The following is a 22,232-nucleotide window of genomic DNA, read 5'->3' as shown; positions in this document are numbered from 1 at the left end:
GAAGGCCGTTTTCGCCCTCCCCAGACTCCAAGAGAGGCTCTGGAGTCAGGTGAGAGAGAAAAAAGGGCTTTCCCCACCACCACCCCGAGAACCTTTGGAGGCAAGAAACAGCCTGTTTCTCTACTTCTGGTGGGCCCGGAAGGCCGGAAAAACAACTGGAGTGGAGCTCGCGTGCCCACTGACATAGCTACGTGTGCCACCTGTGGCACGTGTGCCATAGGTTCGCCATCACGGGTATATATTCTTTGTAGGTAAGTCCACTATTTAAATACAAACCTCTGTTTACTGTATTGGCTCCTGGGTTTTTTCACATAGCCACACTGTATGCACTCTGACAGATTGGTTTAGAATGAACCATCTCCCTAGTTGCAACACCAGAATTAAAGCATCCAATATTATAGCATTCCATTTTGAATAAAATTATAAAAGAAACGTTGGCAAAGGAAGAAAAAAACCCCATCAGAATGGGTATAGGTAACACGCACTCGGCGCTTTGCTCATGGAGGCTCAAAAATAGCTGAAAACAAAACTTTTATCTACAACATATTAAATGCTTTCCTGCATTAGTCCTGGTTTCTAAGGGAGAGGCTTTTCTTGAAGGTTTCAACTTATTGTGGCAAATTAGTAGCAATACATCCGAAAAAGCAAATTTTAAAACACAAGAAAACCCATGTTGGTTAGCCAGGGGAACAGTACTACAAAAACCATATTGCAGCTAATACAAAGTCCATCCTGTGTGGCCCGCAAGCCACAGCCCATAAGTTGAAGCTGGGCCAGAGTGGGTTCTCAATCTGCCTATCCCAACCATTTCCATGGTTTCTAGAGAGGAACCGTTGTTTCAAGCACTAACTCAGAATGTGTTGTGGTCCATCAGCAGCCTGCGGAGTCAGACAGCGATGAGGCTGAAGAAGAAGATTGGGCAGTCCTGGAGGCTGGGGAAGGCCCAGATGAGGGCTCTGTGTCAGAGGCAGAGATGGGGCCAGGGCCATCAGGGAGTGAGGTGTGGACTTCGGAGCCTCCAGAGGCTGACAATAGTGAGGCAGAGGAACAGGAGGAGCCTGTTCCTAATGCATGCATGAGAAGAGCTGCCAGAAGGCAAGAGCATCTAAAGCAAAGAGTACGACTCAGGAATAGGGCCAAGAGATGATTGGCCCCTCCTATAAGGCTTAAAAGACCAGCAACGGCATTTGGGCTCTTTGTCGGAAAGCAACGTTGATAGCCTTGCTCTTTGTCTTGCTGCATTTATTTCTTGTCGGCGTCTTCTGCTTTTGAACTTTTGCCAAGAAAAGCCTTTGGCAGTTTGCCTAATTAGATCAAGGTTGGTGATAAGACTGAAAAATTGTGTTATGAAGAATTTGCTTTGATTTAGTTTGGACGACGCTGAGAATGAGTTAATTCTAATAAATTCTGTTAATAAAGTCTGTTTTTGAACTGATTGTGTTTACTACTATCTACTTGGGCCTGGGTCACAACAGAACGTGCCTTCTCCTTTCCACCTAGCTATGATGTGATCCTGGCTGGAAGTCCCATTGAACTTCTTTGGAAGTTCCTGCAGTTTAAGAGCAACCTGGTCTTCTCAGCAGAAATTTTCTGCTGGCCGGAGTGGTCCCTGGCTGAAAAGTACCCACCGGTCACCTATGGAAAGCGCTTCTTAAACTCTGGAGGTAAAGGGCTCGGGGTGCCGTGGGGTGAGGGTGGAATCAGGGCAACTCCCAATCCCATGCAAGGAAGACCCTGTTTTGTGCCAATACGGATGTGGTGGGATTTCAGTTCTGTGTGATGAGCCGGGGCAAGGCACAGAGGCAACACAGTGTGGTATGGCCACACTTGGAATATTGCATTCAGTTTTGGTCGCCACGATGTAAAAAAGATGTGGAGACTCTAGAAAGAGTGCAGAGAAGAGCAACAAAGATGATGAGGGAACTGGAGGCTAAAACATATGATGAACGAGTAGGGGAGATATGATAGCAGTGTTCCAATATCTGAGGGACTGCTGCAAAGAAGAGGGAGTCAAGTTATTCTCCAAAGCACCTGAGGGCAGGACAAGAAGCAATGGGTGGAAACTAATCAAGGAGAGAAGCAACTTAGAACTAAGGAGAAATTTCCTGACAGTTAGAACAATCAATAAGTGGAACAACTTGCCTCCAGAAGTTGTGAATGCTCCAACACTGGAAGTTTTTATGAAGATGTTGGATAACCATTTATCTGAAGTGGTGTAGGGTTTCCTGCCTGGGTAGGGGGTTGGACTAGAAGACCTCTAAGGTCTTTTCCAACTCTGTTATTTATTATTACAGTCAGTTGGTAGTTCAAAATGCCCCTTTAGTGTGCCAATTTTCCCCCAAACTAGTGGTGAAATCCACATTTTTTTACTACCGGTTCTGTGGGTGTGGCTTGGCTTGGTGGGCATGGCAGGGGAAAGATACTGCAAAATCTCCATTCTCACCCCACTCCAGGGGAAGGATACTGTGAACTCTCCGTTCCCTCCCCACTCCAGGGGAAGGATACTGCAAAATCCCCATTCCCTCCCCACTCTGGGGCCAGCCGGAGGTGATATTTGCCAGTTCTACTCAAAATTTCCACTACCGGTTCTCCGAACTGCTCAAAAAATCCACTGCCAGTTCTTCAGAACCTGTCAGAACCTGCTGGATTTCACCCCTGCCCCAAAGGCTCCCATGTTTATGGCAAATCCTGGAGCAAAATGCTCACATACGCGCACACATGCCTCCAGCAGCCTCTGGCTGCGAATACTCCAGCAAAAGGCTGTTAGCACAATGGCTTCAAAGCAAGAAGTCCAGCGGGGCAAGGGAATAAGTCAAAGAGTCCAGGAAGCAAAGGAACCAGGCAACATAATTCCCATCTTGATAGATCACAAGTAATTGTAGATCAGGTGAAACGGCTAAAAAGCACCTGAGAATTTAGTTAGCTGGCAGTTTTGTAAGCTAAATTCCAATCTTCTCCAAGTATAGAAGTGTAATATTTTATAAGCACTTGTTTTAAGAGTTTAAAAAAAGTTTACAAGTTTCTAGTCCTTAACGCTACTACCCGGCACCTAAAAATACATTGCACATTTCTGCTTTCCAGGATTCATTGGCTATGCCCCCGTGATCAACCGCATTGTCCAGCTGTGGAAGTACAAGGATGACGATGACGACCAGCTGTTTTACACACGCGTTTACTTGGATCCTGCCTTGCGTGTGAGTGCTGGGAGAAACTCCCTTTGTGTTTTTTGTAGTCACTTTTATACTGTTACAGTCCTGCCGCTGTTAAAAAAAAATATTTGTGCTTCATTCCCCACTCGCTAAAATGGCTTATGAAACTCTGACGTCGCCTCTCCAACAGCGCTGTTCCCGCAGAGGGTTTTATTGAATCCATGTAGCGACTGGAGCAGGGGTGAAATCTAAAAATTTTCCCTACCGGTTCTGTGGGCGTGGCTTAATTGGTGGGCATGGCTTGGTGGTCAGGTGACTGAATGGGCATGGTCAATAATAATAAATAATTAAAATAATAAAAGTATACAAAACTTGGGAGCGCACCGATCTTCCTTCTTTAAAAATAGAAGCACCGGTCTACTAATTGGTTTTTTTGGGGAGGCACCGGTCTACCTTCTTTAAAAATAGAGGCACTGGTCTACTAATTGCTTTTTTTGGGGAGGCACCGGTCTATCTTCTTTAAAAATAGAGGCACCGGTCTACCAATTGCCTTTTTTTGGGTGGCACCGGTCTACCTTCTTTAAAAATAGAGGCACCAGTCTACTAGCCGCCTACAGCACTGATCAGCTGTAGTGCGGCCCTTTGAAGCGCCACAGCAGTCATTTAAGGCCGTTTGCAGCTATATCACCACCGAGAGCTTCAGGGACAGAGAAGAGGAACAGCGAGGCGTGGGTGGTGTGGAGGGGGGCAGGGATTTTTGCTACCGGTTCTCCGAACTACCTGCCCCCATCGCTACCGGATCCCGCGATCCGGTCCAAACCGGGAGCATTTCACCCCTGGACTGGAGCGGGCTTAAAATTGTCCCAGTCTTGTTTAAAAGTTCAGCCAAATCCGGTCAGTTTCTCTCCCTTTCATCTCTAGCCTCCAGCATATTGCGTAGAAGAGAAAGAGTGGCTGGTGGAAAAGGGCCGCTCTAGGATGGAACTCATTGCCAAAGCAATATAGATTTTGGTCAACTGCAGGGGCTGAGCCATGTTTGTTGTTTTCTTCCTGGGGAAGCAGCTAGTGATGTCATGAAGCCTTGCGAGTAATCTGGTGCATGAGGACTCATGGGCTATCCAGTTTCTGCTAGAGGGGTCGGGAAGGGAACTCAGTTGCTTAGCAACCATTCGAAATTAAGATGGCAGGAATTGGATATCCCATGAATCCTCATATGCAGAGTTAATGGCAAGGTTTCATGACGTCACTAGCTTCTTTCCCCATTGGCCAGGAAGGCAATAGTAAACATGGCTCAGTTGACCAGAATGTGGGCAGGGTGATCTGTATTGCTTTGGCAATGAGTTCCATCCTAGAGCGGCCCTTTTTCCACCAGCCACTCTTTCTCTTCTACTCAATATGTTGGATGTTAGAGATGAAAAGGTTGTACCAGACCCAGTTCTGAAGTTTCAATGGCTGCCCCCCCCATCACATGACCAGATTTTAGGCACTTTAGTGGCTGTTTGCAAGGCACATGACCGTATTTTAACAGCATTTTTTAGTTTTACTTCTAGTTTTTAGCCAAATTCCTCTATAATGAACAATTGGATCACTTAACAACTGCAGGGTTTGCTTAACAACTGCCAAAAAAAAAAAGGTCGTAAAATCAGATTGGTCACAGGGGTGACCTGCTTTATAACTGTCCTGCCTTCGGAGTCAGATATCAGTGAGGCAGACAAACAGCTGGAGCCTATTCCCTGGGTGCGCATGTGCAGAGTTGCCAGATGAAGGGAACAGCTAAAGAACAAGGGTCGACTTGGGAGTAAGGCCACAGGTGGACGATGAACGGCCCTTCCCAGAGAGAATAAAAGAGGAGCGAAAGGGGAGTGGAGTTTGCAGGAAACAATTAATTCACCTAATTGGTTTGTGACTCTCCAAGACTCTTGGCCAAGTTTTGAAAATATCAGGCTGGCAGCTCTCCAAGCCAGGTAAGGTCTGTGACTGTAAATTCTCCCTTGAAAGATTTTGCTGGATGTGAATGAGAATAATTCACCATAACTCAATAAAAAGGGTTTTTTGTTGGGATGGAGTCTGCTTCATGCTCGTGGGAAGCCTAGGTCAGAACAGTGTCCCTCCCAAAGGGCCTGATTTGTAACTTGAGCATGGAGGATTGTGTAAGGAAAGGTTACTCTGATCTTAGTTCCTCCCTGTTGTTTTTATAGGAAAAATATGGGATCACCTTGGATCACACGTCCAAAATCTTCCAGAACCTGAATGGGGCGATTGGTAAGTGAATGGTGCTCCAAATGAGGAGAATCTGCAAAAATATGTCTGGCAGAGGAAGAAAGGTGGTTTGAAGGAGCAGGAAGGGAGGAGATGATCTTTGGGAAATTTTGTGACCTGGAGATCTCAAAATACAAGACTTGTCGCCTTGAGAAACACCAGTGGAGTTGAAAACTCAACTAGAGCGGAATGAAGGAGATCAGGGGTATCCGGACAATTTAATCAAAGCAACTATTCTAATGGCACGAGGCAATCACCAACCTTGTGTATTTATTTATTTATTTATTTATTTATTTATTTAATAGGGCCGGGCTACTTACGGGACCGTCTGCTGCCACCGATTGCCTCTCACCGACCCGTGCGCTCTCACAGAGAGGGACTCCTCAGGGTGCCGTCGGCCAGGCAATGCCGACTGGCGACACCCAGAGGAAGAGCCTTTTCTGTGGGGGCTCCCACCCTCTGGAACGAACTTCCCCCAGGACTCCGCCAACTTCCTGACCTTCAAACCTTCCGCTGCGAGCTTAAGACACATCTATTTATTTGCGCAGGACTGGACTAGAATTTTTAAATTTTAAATCTGGTTTTAATGGGGTTTTATTATTTATATTTCTATTTTAAATATTCGGCCTATTTAATAAGTTTTTTAAATTAATGTTTTATGCTGTATATATATATATGTTTTATTTGGCTGTAAACCGCCCTGAGTCCCTAGGGAGATAGGGCGGTATAAAAGTACGAACAAATTAATTAATTAATTAATTTATTTATTTATTTATTTATTTATTTATTTATTTATTTATTTATTTATTATTCTAATTTATATACCGCCCTTCTCCCGAAGGACTCAGGGCGGTTTACAGCCAAATAAAACAGAAATACAAACAATACAAAAGTTAAAAACATATTTTGTTTAAAAAACTAATTCAATTTGGCAAAAAGATTAAAAACTCTAGCAAAAAAACCCCATTAAAACTATTAGGCCAGCCCTGCGCGACGAAATAAAAATGTCTTTAGTTTGCGGCGAAAGGTGCGGAGCTCGGGGAGTTGTCGTATCCCTGGAGGCAGCTCGTTCCAGAGGGCAGGAGCCCCCACAGAGAAGGCCCTCCCCCTGGGGGTCGCCAGTTGGCACTGTCTGACCGACGGCACCCTGAGGAGGCCCTCCCTGTGGGAGCGCACTGGTCGATGGGAGGCAATTGGTAGCAGCAGGTGGTCCTGTAAGTAACCCGGTCCTATGCCATGTACATGCTCGCAACATCACAATGCACATAACCAAAAGGTGAAGTTAGTGTTGGTGTGTTTTGTTGCTTGTTTTATCATTTGCACACAGATGTATACCACAGCTACCTCTGGTTAAGGCTGTTATGATTTAATAAGGCTTTAATCGGGCTTAAAGAACATCCACTATGGATAACCAGCAGTTTCTTTTGATATATACCTCGTGGATTCAGAATACCAGAACTGGTTTAGTTTTAGTTTTAGTTTTATTTAGATTTTTATACCGCCCTTCTCCCAAAGGATTCAGGGCGGTGTACAGCCAAGTAATAAAACCATACAATATACACATTAAAACAAAAAACTTAAAACCAAGCATAATTATATAAATGGCCGAAATTTAAAACAGTCAATTTTAAAACCCTAAAATTCATACATAGCCCCAATAAAATTTAATAAAACTTTTAAGCCAGTCCCGCTTGAATAAATAAATGTGTTTTCAGCTCACGGCGAAAGGTCCGAAGATCAGGCAATTGGCGTAAACCAGGGGGAAGTTCGTTCCAAAGAGTAGGAGCTCCAACAGAGAAGGCCCTACCCCTGGGGGCCGCCAGCCGACATTGTTTGGCGGATGGCACCCTGAGTAGACCCTCTCTGTGTGAGCGTACGGGTCGGTGGGAGGCATAAGGTAACAGCAGGCGGTCCCGTAAGTACCCGGGTCCTAAGCCATGGAGCGCTTTAAAGGTGGTAACCAAAATCTTAAAGCCATGGTCACGGTAGAGAATGAGAGACAGTACTCCTGTTGTCTTTGTCTCTAGATGTAGAGGAATCTATAGATCTCTAGATTAGAAGAAATTAACACGATGAATCCATTTCTAACATCATCATCGTTTTATTTAATTGTTATCTCTGTTTTCCCCCATCCGTTTACTTTTTAAACAAATTTATGTAACTGCTGAACTCACACATGGTGACTCTGGGCAGCTTATAACATTAAAACTACACAATCTAAAACCCTTAGTGCACACACCTAAGATATATATACCATATATATATATACAACAAACACAAGTAGCCACTTGTTCAACTCCGTATCAACCTGGGTTCCCTGTTTATTTATTAAACAAATTTGCATAGCTGCCCAACTCACACACAGTGGACAGCTATTTAATGCATAGCTGTATTACATACTGTACATGTAATAGTATATGTATATACTATAATACCATAGTATAGCATACATAGCATAGCATAGCATAGTATAGTATAGTATAAGGTAAAGGTTCCCCACGCACATATGTGCTAGTTGTTCCCGACTCTAGGGGGCGGTGCTCATCTCTGTTTCTAAGCCGAAGAGCCAGCGCTGTCCCAAGACGTCTCCGTGGTCATGTGGCCGGCATGACTAAATGCCAAAGGCGCACGGAACGCTGTTACCTTCCCACCAAAGGTGGTCCCTATTTTTCTACTTGCATTTTTTACATGCTTTCGAACTGCTAGGTTGGCAGAAGCTGGGACAAGTAACGGGAGCTCACCCTGTTACACAGTAGCACTAGGGATTTGAACCGCTGAACTGCCGACCTTTCGATCGACAAGCTCAGCGTTCTATCCCCTGAGCCACCGCATCCCTTTATAGTATAGTATAGTATAGTATAGTATAATAATAGGACCCATTTATAGTATAATAATAGGAGCTGTGGTGGCGCAGTGATTAGAACATAGTACTGCAGGCTCCTGCTGACTGCCGGCTGACTGCAATTTGGCAGTTCGAATGTCACCAGACTCAAGGTTGACTCAGCCTTCCATCTTTCCGAGGTCAATAAAATGAGGACCCAGATTGTTGGTGGGCAAGATGCTGACTCTGTAAACCGCTTAGAGGGGGCTGTAAAACACCGTGAAGCGGTATATAAGTCTAAATGCTATATACTCCTGCTTCTTATTTTCCCCATATCAACAACCCAGGACAGAAAGGGAGTGACTGGCCCAAAGTCATCAGCTGGCTTTTGTGCTTAAAGGAGGACCAGAAATCACATAACAAATCTCCCGGTTTCTAGGCCAGCAACTTAACCACGCCCCCAAACTGGCTCATTTTTACTTTTTTCTTCCCGGTTTTGCAGAAGAGGTGGTGCTGAAATTTGAGCAGACCCGGGTGCGAGCCCGAAACGTTGCATACGATACCCTTCCTGTGGTTATCCACGGCAATGGACCCACCAAGGTAACTTGTCCCCTTTCACAATTTACATTTGCACAATGTTTACGCAATTTACATTTGCACAAAAGTTTATATACTTTTGAGTCTATTCAAAAATCCTGTGAACAGGTTGCATAGTAGAGAGACAGACAGACATGATAAATAATAGAGAGGGAAAGAGAGAGAGAGAGAGAGATGATAAATAATAGATAGATAGATACTGTAGGTAGGTAGGTAGGTGATAGATAGATAGATAGATAGATAGATAGATAGATAGATAGATAGATAGATAGATAGATAGATAGATGATAGATACAGATGATAGACGTGATAAATAATAGATAGATGATAGATAGATCTAGATGATAGATAGATAGATGATAGACATGATAAATAATAGATGATAGATAGATAGATAGATAGATAGATAGATAGATAGATAGATAGATAGATAGACAGGATAAATAATAGATAGATGATAGATAGATATAGATGATAGATAGATAGATGATAGACATGATAAATAATAGATGATAGATAGATAATAGATAGATAGATAGATACAGATGATAGACGTGATAAATAATAGATAGATGATAGATAGATCTAGATGATAGATAGATAGATGATAGACATGATAAATAATAGATGATAGATAGATAGATAGATAGATAGATAGATAGATAGATAGATAGATAGATAGAGTTAGATGATAGACATGATAAATAATAGATAGATGATAGATAGATTAGCCTATAGGCCCGTGATGGCGAACCTATGGCACGCGTGCCCAAAGTGGCACGCGTGCCCAAAGTGGCACGTGAAACCATGTCGCCCAGCACACGCAGCCTTGCCTGTTTGTGTTCTGGGTTTCTGGTATGCATGTGCGCACAACGATCAGCTGTCCTTCGTGCACGCGGCCATGCCGAAAACCAGTGTGTATATGTGCGGCAGCCAGCTGATTGTTGGGCACGCAGGCGCGCTGGAACCCGGAAGTTCGGCTCTTCCGGAGCACAATCCATTCACGCAACGGGTAATGCCGAAAGCCAGTGTGCACATGTGCGCCAGCCAACTGATTGTCGGGTACGCATGCGTGCTAGAACCCGGAAGTCTGGCTTTTCTGGAGCGCGGCCCCAAAGAGCGCGCACGAGATGTTTCCGCGTGCTGAAAAGGCTCGCCATCACTGCTATAGGCCATATCAAAGTACAGGTTCAAACACATATTACCAATAAAATTCTAAACAAACGATTTAAAATGAGAGCAGGGTAAAAATACAATAGTTCTAGAATCAAATAAGTAATTTAATACATACATATGTGAGAAAGAACCAGATGACATAAAATTGCATTTCTGTATCACCCCTTCAATTTACCGCAAGATGCTGATCTCCGTCGGACCATTTTAGTAAGAAATTGTCTGTATTTAAATGTTGTTTTCAGATTCTGGCCACACATGAGGTATGTTGTTTTAATATAGGCTTCCCACTGGGCCACATGTGTATCAAGGTACTTATCTCTCGCCCCCTTATACAAACAGGAATCGAACAATATAATCTTCTACCTCTTCAGCCCCTAGCTAAATGGTTGTGCGTACTTGCCTACTTAGGAAGTTGGTATTGAGTTTCCACCTCTTCAGAGAGTGGGAAGCGAAACAAAGCTGCTCTTTTCTTCGGATAACCATTGTTCTCCAAAGATCTCAACTTCACTTCCTTCCTTGCTGACTTGTTAAGAGCCCTAAAGCGGAATCCAGTTTCGGAAGTATTCGTGCAACTGAGCTTCATTTGGTCTTCTACTGACTTTTTTCTTCTCTCCATGCAGTTACAGCTGAATTATTTGGGGAATTACATCCCCAATGGCTGGACATACGAGGGGGGCTGCGAAGTGTGCGATGATGACCTCCTGGATCTGTCGGACGTACCAGTGAGTCTTTGGGAATCTTGGTGGAGCTAGAATAGGGGAGGAATATGAGCCAGGCGGCTTTTGGTAGGAATCTAAACAGGGGTGAAATCTACTTACCTTCCTTACCGGTTCGGAAGTGCATGCGCACTTCCGCACCAACCCTCTGGGCATGCGCAAACCTTTCTGTGCATGCGCAGAGACTAAAAAACAGGTTACTTCTTGGTTAAAACCAGGAAGTAATGATGACCGAGTGGGCGGAGCCTCGAGCCCCCATCACTACCGGTTCTCCGAACCACTGGCTGTCATTGCTACCGGTTCGTCTGAACCAGGAGCATTTCACCCCTGAATCTAAGTCAGGGATCGTCAATCTTGGCAACTTTAAGAAGTTATGGACTTCAACTCCCAGAATTCCTCAGTCAGCCATGTCAGCTGGGGAATTCTGGGAGTTGAAATCCACAAGTCTTAAAGTTGCCAAGGTTTGAGTAGAGAGCTTTAACGCATAGATCTCTTTTTCTGTCCTCCAGGAAGAGTCATATCCACGAGTCCTGCTGGGTGTCTTTATTGAAAAGCCTATACCGTTCCTGCCTCAGTTTCTTCAGCGTCTTCTGACTTTGGACTACCCTTATTCTCACCTCAGGCTCTTCATTCACAACCACGTGAGTGGAGCCAATAAACAACTCGTCTTGACTTTCGACTGCAACTCCCATCAAGCCATGGGCCTGTCAGCTGGGGGGACGATAAGAATGGTTTTCCCAGAAATCTAGAGGGCCATTATGTTATGGGAAACTTCTGGGATTGCTCAACTTCCTCCCTGTGGCTTCATTTATTTCAGTAATTTCCTTGAGACGGATGGCTTTTCAGCTCTATGTCGCTGGAATGAGATCCACAGCTGGACATAGTATCTATTGCAGAGGTTGTAACTCTGGATTCCCGAGGGGGGGGAGGAATGAATAGGCAACAGATGTTAGTTCCCTGTCTCCCAGTTAGTTGAATTCTGCGGAGATTTCCCCCCCCAAAAAATGTTAAAAATGCCCAATAACCAGGCTTAGCATACTTATAATTAAGTACAGAAACAGAATTTCAAAAGGGACAGGGAAAAAAAAAAAGAACCCTCGGCAAACGGAGACTGTCCGCAAAAATATAAAATACAAAATAATTCAAATCAGAGCTTTGAAATTTCAAGCAATCGAATATTTCTTGCTTGTAGGAAAGTCTCGACTGGCTGGAATGTAATGTGGTTAAACAGGAGGAGAATTGAGGAGGGGCTTGTAGGTTTAAGAGCCCTCCTCTTATTTCCGCTGTCTTCCGGTCAACCTGGCGAGGTAGTCCTGACAGGAAGGCACACCCAGGAGCAGTCCTCGCTCTGTTTTAGTATAAGGTTACATTGGTAGAAAGTGCAGCTTGCCTCCCTGTTGTGGTCCGCCAGCAGCCTGCGGGGCTGGCAATGGAGTCGGACAGCGATGAGGCTGAGGAAGAGCGTGGGCCAGTCCTGGAGGCTGGGGAAAGCCTTGATGAGGGCTCTGTTTCGGAGGCTGAGGTGTGAACTCCAGAGCCTCCAGAGACTGACAATAGTGAGGTAGAGGAACAGGAGGAGCCTGTTCCTAATGCACGCATGTGAAGGGCTGCCAGAAAGCAAGAGCAGCTCAAGCAGAGAGGACGACTTGGGTGTAGGGCCAAGAGATGATTGGCCCCTCCCATAGGCTTAAAAGACCAGCAATGGCATTTGGGCTTTGCCGGAAAACAACATTAATAGCTTCATCTTCTTGAATTTATTTTGTATCAGTGTCTTCTGAACTTTTTGCCAAGAAAGGCCTTTGGCACTTTGCCTAATTGGACCAAGGTTGGTGATAGGACTGAGGAATTTGTGTTGGGAGGAATTTGCTTTAATTTAGAACTACGCTGAGAATGGAGTAATTCTCAGCTGTTTGAATAAAGTTTGTTTTTACACTGACAAGAGTTTCCTAGTACCTACTGGGGCCTGGGTCACAACACTCCCTCACATTTACAATAGAAGAATAGCGATAGCACTTAGACTTCCGTACCGCTTCACGGTGCTTTACAGCCCTCTCTAAGTGGTTTACAGAATCGGCATATCACCCTTCACAATCTGGGTCCTCATTTTACCGAGCTTGGAAAGGGCGGAAGGCTGAGTCAACCTTGAGGCGGTGAGAATCGAACTGCTGGCAGTCGGCAGAACTATCCTGCAATACTGCATTCTAACCGCTGCGCCACCAAAGCTCTTCGAAGAGTGAGGGATTTCTGAGATGTCCGCCATATCCTGTTGCTTGTGCAGGATCAACTGTCTCTCTCATCTGACCATTGTCTGGCCTAGTTTCTCAACTTCAACAACTTCAAGATTTTGTGGACTTCATCTCCCAGAATTCCCCAGCCAGCCATAGGGCTGGCTGGGGAATTCTGGGAGTTGAAGTCCACACATCTTCAAGTTGCCGAGGTTTGCAAATCATTATGGTATTCTGTGGCTCTTCTTTTCTCTCTCCTAAAATAGAATAGAATAGAATAGAATAGAATAGAATAGAATACAATACAATACAATACAATACAATAGAATAGAATAGAATAGAATAGAATAGAATAGAATAGAATAGAATAGAATAGAATTTATTGGCCAAGTGTGATTGGACACACAAGGAATTTGTCTTGGTGCAAATGCTCTTAGTGTACATAAAAGAAAAGATATGTTCATCAAGAATTCTAAGGTACAACACTTACAATAGTCATAGGGTACAATTTAACACTTAATGATACAACATTTAATGATAATCATAGGGTACAAATAAGCAATTAGGAACAATCAATATCAATATAAATCATAAAGATTACCAGCAATAAAGTTAAAGTCATAAATGGAAGGAGATGGGTGATGGGAACAATGAGAAGATTAATAGTAGTGCAGATTTAGTAAATAGTTTGACAGCGTTGAGGGAATTATTTGTTTAGCAGAGTGATGGCCTTTGGGGGAAAAATTATTCTTGTGTCTAGTTGTTCTGGTGTGCAGTGCTCTATAGCGTCGTTTTGAGGGTAGGAGTTGAAACAGTTTATGTCCAGGATGTGAGGGATCTGTAAATATTTTCACGGCCTTCTTTTTGATTCGTGCAGTATACAGGTCCTCAATGGAAGGCAGGTTGGTAGCAATTATTTTTTCTGCAGTTCTAATTATCCTCTGAAGTCTGTGTCTTTCTTGTTGGGTTGCAGAACCGAACCAGGCAGTTATAGAAGTGCAAATGACAGACTCAATAATTCCTCTGTAGAACTGGATCAGCAGCTCCTTGGGCAGTTTGAGCTTCCTGAGTTGGCGCAGAAAGAACATTCTTTGCTGTGCTTTTTTTTCCCCCAAAAAGTTTTTATTTCCATTTTCTATCATCATATTTAATGTACAGTCATTTATTCATTACCTTTTAACTTTCATTTGTTACCTATTCGGGCCTGCTCGTTTACCACTTCCTTCCTTAACTTAATCTTCCCTTCTCCTCTACTCTTCTCTACCTTCTTCTACTTACCCATCCTCCCTCTCCTTCCCTTTTCTACTTCCTCTCCTCCCTCCCCACTCCTCTCTTCTTCCCCTTCCTCTCCATTTCCCCCCTTTCCATCCTTCTTGTTGTGCTTTTTTGGTGATGTTTTTGATGTTAGCCGTCCATTTTGGATCTTGCGATATGGTAGAACCTAGAAATGTGAAGGTTTCTACTGTTGATACTGTGTTTGTCTAGTATTGTGAGAGGTGGAAATACGCCATTGCACCTCCTTTCCTCAAACCCTGAGCTTCCCCCTCCATCTTGGCTGCCCAGGGACACTAATGAACCTGTCTGACATTTTTTGCCAGGAGGTGTACCACGAGCCGCACATCCAAGCTGAATGGGATCAACTTCGCAAGGCCTTTGACACCATCAAACTAATAGGGCCGGAGGAAGATCTGAGTGAAGGAGAAGCCCGAGATATGGCGATGTAAGTAAATAATAGTGTCCATCCTTCAATTCAATTGAATACTGAATCGTGCAGGGGTCTCCAACCTTGCCCACTTTAAGACTTGTGAACTTCAACTCCCAGAATTCCTCGGCCAGCTTTGCTCAGATTTCCTCAGCCAACTTTCCCAGAGGAACTCTGGGAGTTGAAGTCCACAAGTCTTAAAAGTGGCCAAGCTTGGAGACTCCCGGAATAGTGTATTCAGTCATTCAAGTCATGGTTGTGCCAAAGGTGCTTTTTCAGGAGGCAACTGGACTTTCTTCTCGTTGTTTTTTTCTTTTGAAGACATTTTGCTTCTCATCCAAGAAGCTTCTTCAGCTCTGATACGGTAGTGGGAAACGGAAGGATTTATATTCCTTGCAGACAGCTGGTCATTTCCATCCTTTTTAGAGGGTCGTTGAAGCACCTGGAGGTTTATTTGCGTCAGATACAGATTAACGGAATTGGAAAAGACCTTGTAGGTCATTTAGTCCAGTCCTCCACTCAAGCAGGAGACCCTACACCATTTTGACGGTTGGCAGTCCAGTCTCTTCTTGAAAACTTCCAGTGATGAAGCTCCTTCACAACTTCTGAAGGCAACTTCTGCCCCATGGGTGGATTGCTCTCACTGTCAGAAAATTTCTCCTTATTTCCAGGTTGAATCTCTCCTTGTTCAGTTCCCATCCATTGTTCCTTGTCTGGCCTTCAGGTCAGGGGTGAAATGCTCCCGGTTCGGACCTGAACGCCCAATTCGATAGCAATGGTGGCAGGTGGTTCGGAGAACTGGTAGCAAAAATCCCTGTCCCTGCCCCGCCCCAGCTGAGCCGCGCGATCATCAGAGGTTTTTTTTGGTTTTTTTTACTTTTAAAAGCATTTTTTCTTCGGCCGAAAAAATGCTTTTAAGAGTAAAAAAAAACAACAACCCTCTGATGATCGCACGGCTCAGCTGGGATCGTCATAACCCTTTCAAAGCATTTTTTCTACAACCTCTTCGGCCGAAGAGGCTGTTAAAAAAAAAAAGCTTTTAAAAAGTTCTGGCGATCAGGCAACTCAGCTGGGATCGTCAGAACTCTTTAAAAGCTTTTTTTCCCCCTCTGGCAATCCCAGATGAGTTGCCTGATCATCACAGGCTTTTAAAAGCATTTTTTGATAACCTCTTTGGCCGAAGAAAAAATGCTTTTACAAGTAAAAAAAAAAAGAGTTGGCCACGCCCACCCAGTCACATTACCCTCACCACCACCAAGCCACGCCCACAGAACCGGTAGTAACAAATTTTACATTTCACCCCTGCTTCAGGTGCCTTGGAAAATAGCTTGACCCTTTCCTCTCTGGGGCAGCCCATCAAATAAGGGCCTCTGTGGCTCAGACTGCTAATGCAGTCTGTTATTAACAGCAGCTGCCTTCAATTACTGCAGGTTCTAGTCCCACCAGGCCCAAGGTTCACTCAGCCTTCCATCCTTTATAAGGTAGGTAAAATGAGGACCCAGATTGTTGGGGGCAATAAGTTGACTTTGTATATAAATATACAAATAGGATGAAGACTATTGCTAACATAGTGTAAGCAGCCCTGAGTCTTCGGAGAAGGGCGGGATATAAATGTAAATAAAATAAATAAATAAATAAATAAATCATGTCTCCCCTGGTCTTCACTAGACTAGCCATGCCCAGTTCCTGCAACTGTAAGTCGTATGTTTTAGCCTCCAGTGCCCTAATCATCTTGATTGCTCTTCTCTGCACTTTTTCTAGAGTCTCAACATCTTTTTTATAGTGTGGTGACCAAAATTGGATGCAGGCTTTATAATGGTATTAGTACCTCCCTTGATCTTGAGTATATCCTTCTGTTAATACAATTTAGGATTGCATTAGCTTTTTTGGCTGTCGCCGCATGACGCTATCCTCCAGCTCACCTGAGTAGAGCTCCTGGTTCCTGTAGTGTGCCATTTTCCCCCCTCTGGAAATCCATCCCTACTCCCACACCATTCAAAGTGTTTTCTTCCCAAATTGTATAGCTAAAAGTCTGTAGAGATTCTCAAGTCATCCACTATCCTGTCAGAGCTGAAGAAGCTTTTTGGATGAGAAGCGAAACGTCTTCAAAAGAAAAAAAAAAATACAAGAAAGTCCAGTTGCCTCCTGAAAAAGCACCTTTGAGACAGTGGTAAAATTCAAATTTTTTTACCACCGGTTCTCTGTGCGTGGCTTGGTGGACGTGGTGTGGCTTGGTGGGCGTGGCAGGGGAAGGATACTGCAAAATCTCCATTCCCTCCTGACTCCAGGGGAAGGATACTGCAAAATCCCCATTCCCATCACACTCCAGGGGAAGGATACTACAAAATCTCCATTCCCTCCCGACTCGAGGGGAAGGATACTGCAAAATCCCCATTCCCATCACACTCCAGGGGAAGGATACTGCAAAATTTCCATTCCCTCCCCACTCCAGGGGAAGGATACTGCAAAATCCCCATTCCCATCACACTCCAGGGGAAGGATACTACAAAATCTCCATTCCCTCCCAACTCGAGGGGAAGGATACTGCAAAATCCCCATTCCCATCACACTCCAGGGGAAGGATACTGCAAAATCTCCATTCCCTCCTGACTCCAGGGGAAGGATACTGCAAAATCCCCATTCCCATCACACTCCAGGGGAAGGATACTACAAAATCTCCATTCCCTCCCGACTCCAGGGGAAGGATACTGCAAAATCCCCATTCCCTCCCCACTCCAGGGGAAGGATACTGCAAAATCTCCATTCTCATCCCACGCCTGGGGAAAGATACAGCAAAATCCCCATTCCCACCCCACTCCAGGGGAAGAATAATGCAAAATCCCCATTCCCACCCAACTCCAGAGGAAGGATACTGCAAAATCCCCTATCCCTCCCCACTCCAGGGGAAGGATACTGCAAAATCCCCATTCCCATCATACTCCAGGGGAAGGATACTGCAAAATCTCCATTCCCTCCGACTCCAGGGGAAGGATACTGCAAAATCCCCATTCCCTCCCCATTCCAGGAAAAGGATACTGCAAAATCCCCATTCGCACCCCACTCTGGGGCTAGCCGGAGGTGGTATTTGCCAGTTTTCTGAACTACTCAAAATTTCCACTACCGGCTCGAGAACCTGTCAGAACCTGCTGGATTTCACCCCTGCTTTGGGATAAATGTAGTGTGAGAAATGACAGATTCAGCTATCTAGAACGGTTAGGAAAGCACAGCGTGGGTGTGTCTGATGGGGAAGGGAACAGGTTGCCAGAAGCAGAAGTAGAAATGCCAAGGCACATTTTCAACAGTCCTGGCATCGTATCTCCCTGCCCCCTACACGGCCAGGCAGAAATTCAACCAAGAAAGCTTTGCTTGAGGCTATTAAAGTTGTTAATTTAACAACTGCAGTGATCCACTTCACAACGGTGGCAAGAAAAGTCGTAAAACGGGGCCTCTGGTGGCTCAACAGACTTAAGTCTGTCTGTTATTAACACAGCTGCTTGCAATTACTGCAAATTCAAGTCCCACCAGGCCCAAGGTTGACTCAGCCTTCCATCCTTTATAAGGTAGGTAAAATGAGGACCCAGATTGTTGGGGGTAATTAAGTTGAATTTATATATAATATACAAATGGATGAAGACTATTGCTTAACACATTGTAAGCCGCCCTGAGTCTTCGGAGAAGGGCGGGATATAAATTCAAATAAATAAATAAAAATAAATAAAATAAAAATTCACTTAAGAAACATCTCACTTAGCAACAGAAATTTGGGGCTCGATTGTGGCCATTAAGTCGAGGACTACCGGTACAAGGTCTCCTGTGTTTGGTTGGCAGAGAGAAATGGGCAGCAAAGGATCAATGTTTTAATCAGGGGTGAAATCCAGCAGGTTCTGGAGAACTGGTAGCGGAAATTTTGAGTAGTTTGGAGAACCGGCAAATACCACCTCTGGCTGGCCCCAGAGTGGGGTGGGAATGGAGATTTTTCAATATCCTTTCCCCCGGAGTGGGGAGAGAATGGAGATTTTGCAATATCCTTCCCTTGCCACGCCCACCAAGCCACACCCACATAACCAGTAGGGAAAATTTTTGGATTTTACCCTTGGTTTTAATCCAGTGTTTCTTAACCTCGGCCACTTTAAGATGAGCGAACTTAAACTCCCCAGAATTCCCCAGGTAGCATGGCTGTCTGGGGAATTCTGGGAGTTGAAGTCCGCCTGTCTTAAAGCTCCCAAGTTTGAGTTCTAATCCATCTTCTTTCTTTTTCCTTTTTTTTTTTTTTTTTGCTGGCATCCCAGGGATCTGTGCCGACAGGATCCCACCTGCGACTATTACTTTAGCCTCGATGCTGACGTGGTGGTGACCAATCCCGAAATCCTGCAGATACTTATGCAGGAGAACAAGTAAGCAATAGCTCCACGCCCACCCCGAGCTCTCGGCCAAGCTGCAGGCTCTATCACTTCTCCTCCCACCCTCTGGCTTTTGCGCTCCTGATTTCTGTGTTACTCTCCCCTGCCCTATCCAGGTACGTGATTGCTCCCATGGTGTCTCGCTTTGGCAAACTTTGGTCCAACTTTTGGGGAGCCCTGAGCCCCGATGAGTATTACGCCCGTTCAGAGGACTACGTGGAATTGGTGCAAGGCAAGAGAATGTGAGTGTTCTGTCTCCTTCCCCACTTCAGACCCACGAGCTGACCTCCAGCCAGTGGATTCATGGCTCTTATCAGTCCTGGCAGAGAAATCGCAGCTGCCTGCCAAAGTTCAAACAAATGACTCACGTAGCAAGACTTTCAGCTCTTTTTGAAACGGTTCAGCTAAACTTTTGCTTCCTGTGGAGTGAGAGCAGTCCCAAAGCTCCTTATATATACTGTGGGGTGGGGCTCCTGCTCCACCCTTCGTTTTGATGACGCCGCCTCTCTAATCTACTGAAGCACAGGTCAAGCCAAGCTTGATTATTATTATCAGCTAGGTCTGAAGGCGTAGCCTGGGGAAGGGAGGAATCAGGGGATGATGGCCTCATTACGTCCTCCGACTGGTCTGGTTCTGGCTCCTGGAGCTGAGCCAAAGGAATCGGTGCTCCCGAGATAAGCCTTACCAGCCCTTCCCCCTCACTCTCGGAGTCACTTTCGGGCATGGGGCCAGGTTCGGGGGTTGGAGTCACAACAGTAAATGGGAACTTTAAGCAGATGGATGGTTGGGTGAGAAGATGGCTTTTGCAGAGCTCAAGACTTCTACAAGTCAACCAGACCTGTCAGCCTTCCCATGCAGACCAGACAAGAAAGATGAACAAATTTTGCTTTACTGCGAGGCTAATTATTAGAATTTCGCAAGTCTGAAAGTACAAATCTCCCACTGCCTCACTCTGGGGTAAGGCTAGTTAGCAAAATCTTTTTTTTTTTTTTTTGAAAAGGTTTTACAAAAAATTTTTTTTTTCAACATTTATTCCCCCCATCTCCCTCCCCCCTCCACACTCTCCCCTCCCCTCCCTCGACCTTTCCCCCCTAGACTTCCCAGAGCAAAATACAGGGTATTACATCTAACAGTCATAAGCTAAAATACAACAATAAACCATCACCCATTACTTCTCCTTTCCTCTTTGCAACCTTAACTCCCCTTTCCCATTTAAACAAATACACTAATACAGTACAATTCCTACAATCACTCATAAGCTATTTGACACTTTTTAGTCTGATATTTGTTTTGAATGTAATCAATCCAACTTCTCCATTCCAATATTCTTGTGAATAGTCTTTCAAATTCCATAGTCTTTCAAATTCCAACTTCTCCATCCTTTCTTGTGAATAGTCTTTCAAATACGCTGAAATTTTTGCCATTTCTGCTAAGTTCGATACTTCAAGTGTCCATTCTTCAATTGTAGGCAAATCTTCTTTCTTCCAATATTGCGCAACCAATAGTCTCGCTGCTGATATTAAATTTAAAATCAGTTTAGTCTCTATTACTGTACAGTCCGTAATTATACCCAATAAAAATAACTGTGGTTATAGGTCTGAAAGTATAAATCTCCCACTGTCTCCTTTACATACCAATAAACTAGGGAGGGTCCCTTCTGAGCCTCTTGCTCTACCCGCTATCTAGGTGAGGGCTAAGCTGTCTCTTATCTGACCATTCCTCTTTGCTCCATCTTTTCCACATATCCAGTGGTGGGATTCAAATTTTTTTTTTTACTACCGGTTCTGTGGCGTGGAATGGTGGGCGTGGCCAGAGGGTGTGACAGGCAGCACTCGGCCACCTGCATCCTCCTGGGAGCAAAAATGGGCCGTGGGAGAAGGGGATGCGCCATCCCCCTCTGCCCCGTTTTGGGCTTAGTAGGCCTCCCCGAAGCCTCCTGGGAGCGAAAATGGGCTGTGGGGGGGACATGCCGCACCCCCACACACCCCGTTTTGGGCCTAGGAGGACTCCCTGCACTTACTTGGGAGTCAAAATGGGGCGGGGCAGGAAGGGGTGTGGCCAGCCAGCAATTTACATACCGGTTCTCCCGAACCGGCCCGAGCTGTTTGAATTCCACCACTGCACATATTCTTGCAAGATGTTATGCTAAAGTAGAATTCTGGAGCTTGAGAAGTATAGCAAAAGCAATAGCACGTAGACTTATATACCGCTTCACGGTAGTTTTACAGCCCTCTCTAAGCGGTTTACAGGGTCAGCATTTTGTATGTATGTAGCATGTATATATATGTGTGTTATGTATGTGTTTGGGTAGTTACACACTTTCTCTTGAGAGCAGGCAAAAGAATTTCATTTTTAATGTGGGCCAGCGTGCTCACCGTAAAAAAAAAAATGACAATAAAGTTACCTCAGCTCAGCTCATCTTACCGTATTTGTCAGAGTATAAGACGTACCTTTTTCCTCCCTAAAAGAGGGTGAGAATTTGGGTGCTTCTTGTACACCGAATTTAGCGGAGTTTTCCGAATTTAGCAGACATTTCTTTAAACGGAGGTTTCAGAGGCTGAAAAAAGCCTCTTAAAGCAGGAGTCTCCAACCTTGGTCCTTTAAGACTTGTGGACTTCAACTCCCAGAGTTCCTCAGCCAGCTTTGCTGGCTGAGGGACTCTGGGAGTTGAAGTCCACAATTCTTAAAGGGACCAAGGTTGGAGACCCCTGTCTTAAAGGGAAGTTTCAGAGGCTGGAAAAAGCCTCTTAAAGGGAAGTTTCGGATGCTGGAAAAAGCCTCTTAAAGGGAGGTTTCGGAGGTCGGAAAAAGCCTCTTAAAGGGAGGTTTCGGAGGTCGGAAAAAGCCTCTCAAAGGGAGGTTTCAGAGGCTGAAAAAAAAAACAAGGCACAGCAGTCACAACCAACGAACCTGTTGCTAAAATTCACCTCTGGGAACAGCTGATTGGGGGTATTCCGGGAGGCCAATCCACCCACCAATCAGCTTTTTTCTTATTTTCCTCCCCAAAAACCAAGGTGTGTCTTATACTCCAGTGCATCTTATAGTCCAAAAAATACGGTATCTTATCTATCATCTCATCTCATCTCATCTCATCTCATCTCATCTCATCTCATCTCATCTCATCTCATCTCATCTCATCTTATCTATCTTATCTTATCTTATCTTATCTTATCTTATCTTATCCCAT

The 22,232-nt window shown here is 44.7% G+C and overlaps 1 protein-coding gene across 1 annotated transcript in view; it reads left to right on the top strand.

The window, feature by feature from the left end:
• The window catches only part of PLOD3 (procollagen-lysine,2-oxoglutarate 5-dioxygenase 3), a 67,150-nt gene that overhangs the window by 29,607 nt on the left and 15,311 nt on the right, over positions 1–22,232 (top strand). The window contains exons 4-12 of the mRNA XM_058182178.1: positions 1,501–1,664; positions 3,082–3,194; positions 5,348–5,411; positions 8,732–8,829; positions 10,623–10,724; positions 11,228–11,359; positions 14,542–14,663; positions 18,935–19,039; positions 19,162–19,287. Of these exons, the coding sequence (XP_058038161.1) occupies positions 1,501–1,664; positions 3,082–3,194; positions 5,348–5,411; positions 8,732–8,829; positions 10,623–10,724; positions 11,228–11,359; positions 14,542–14,663; positions 18,935–19,039; positions 19,162–19,287 (1,026 nt within the window). The remainder of the gene's footprint in view (positions 1–1,500; positions 1,665–3,081; positions 3,195–5,347; positions 5,412–8,731; positions 8,830–10,622; positions 10,725–11,227; positions 11,360–14,541; positions 14,664–18,934; positions 19,040–19,161; positions 19,288–22,232) is intronic.

This window comes from Ahaetulla prasina, chromosome 4, assembly GCF_028640845.1.
Source record: "Ahaetulla prasina isolate Xishuangbanna chromosome 4, ASM2864084v1, whole genome shotgun sequence".
Taxonomy (NCBI): Eukaryota; Metazoa; Chordata; class Lepidosauria; order Squamata; family Colubridae; genus Ahaetulla; species Ahaetulla prasina.
The sequence above is the reverse complement of the archived record's forward strand: the minus strand, read 5'-3'. Positions and strand labels throughout refer to the sequence as shown.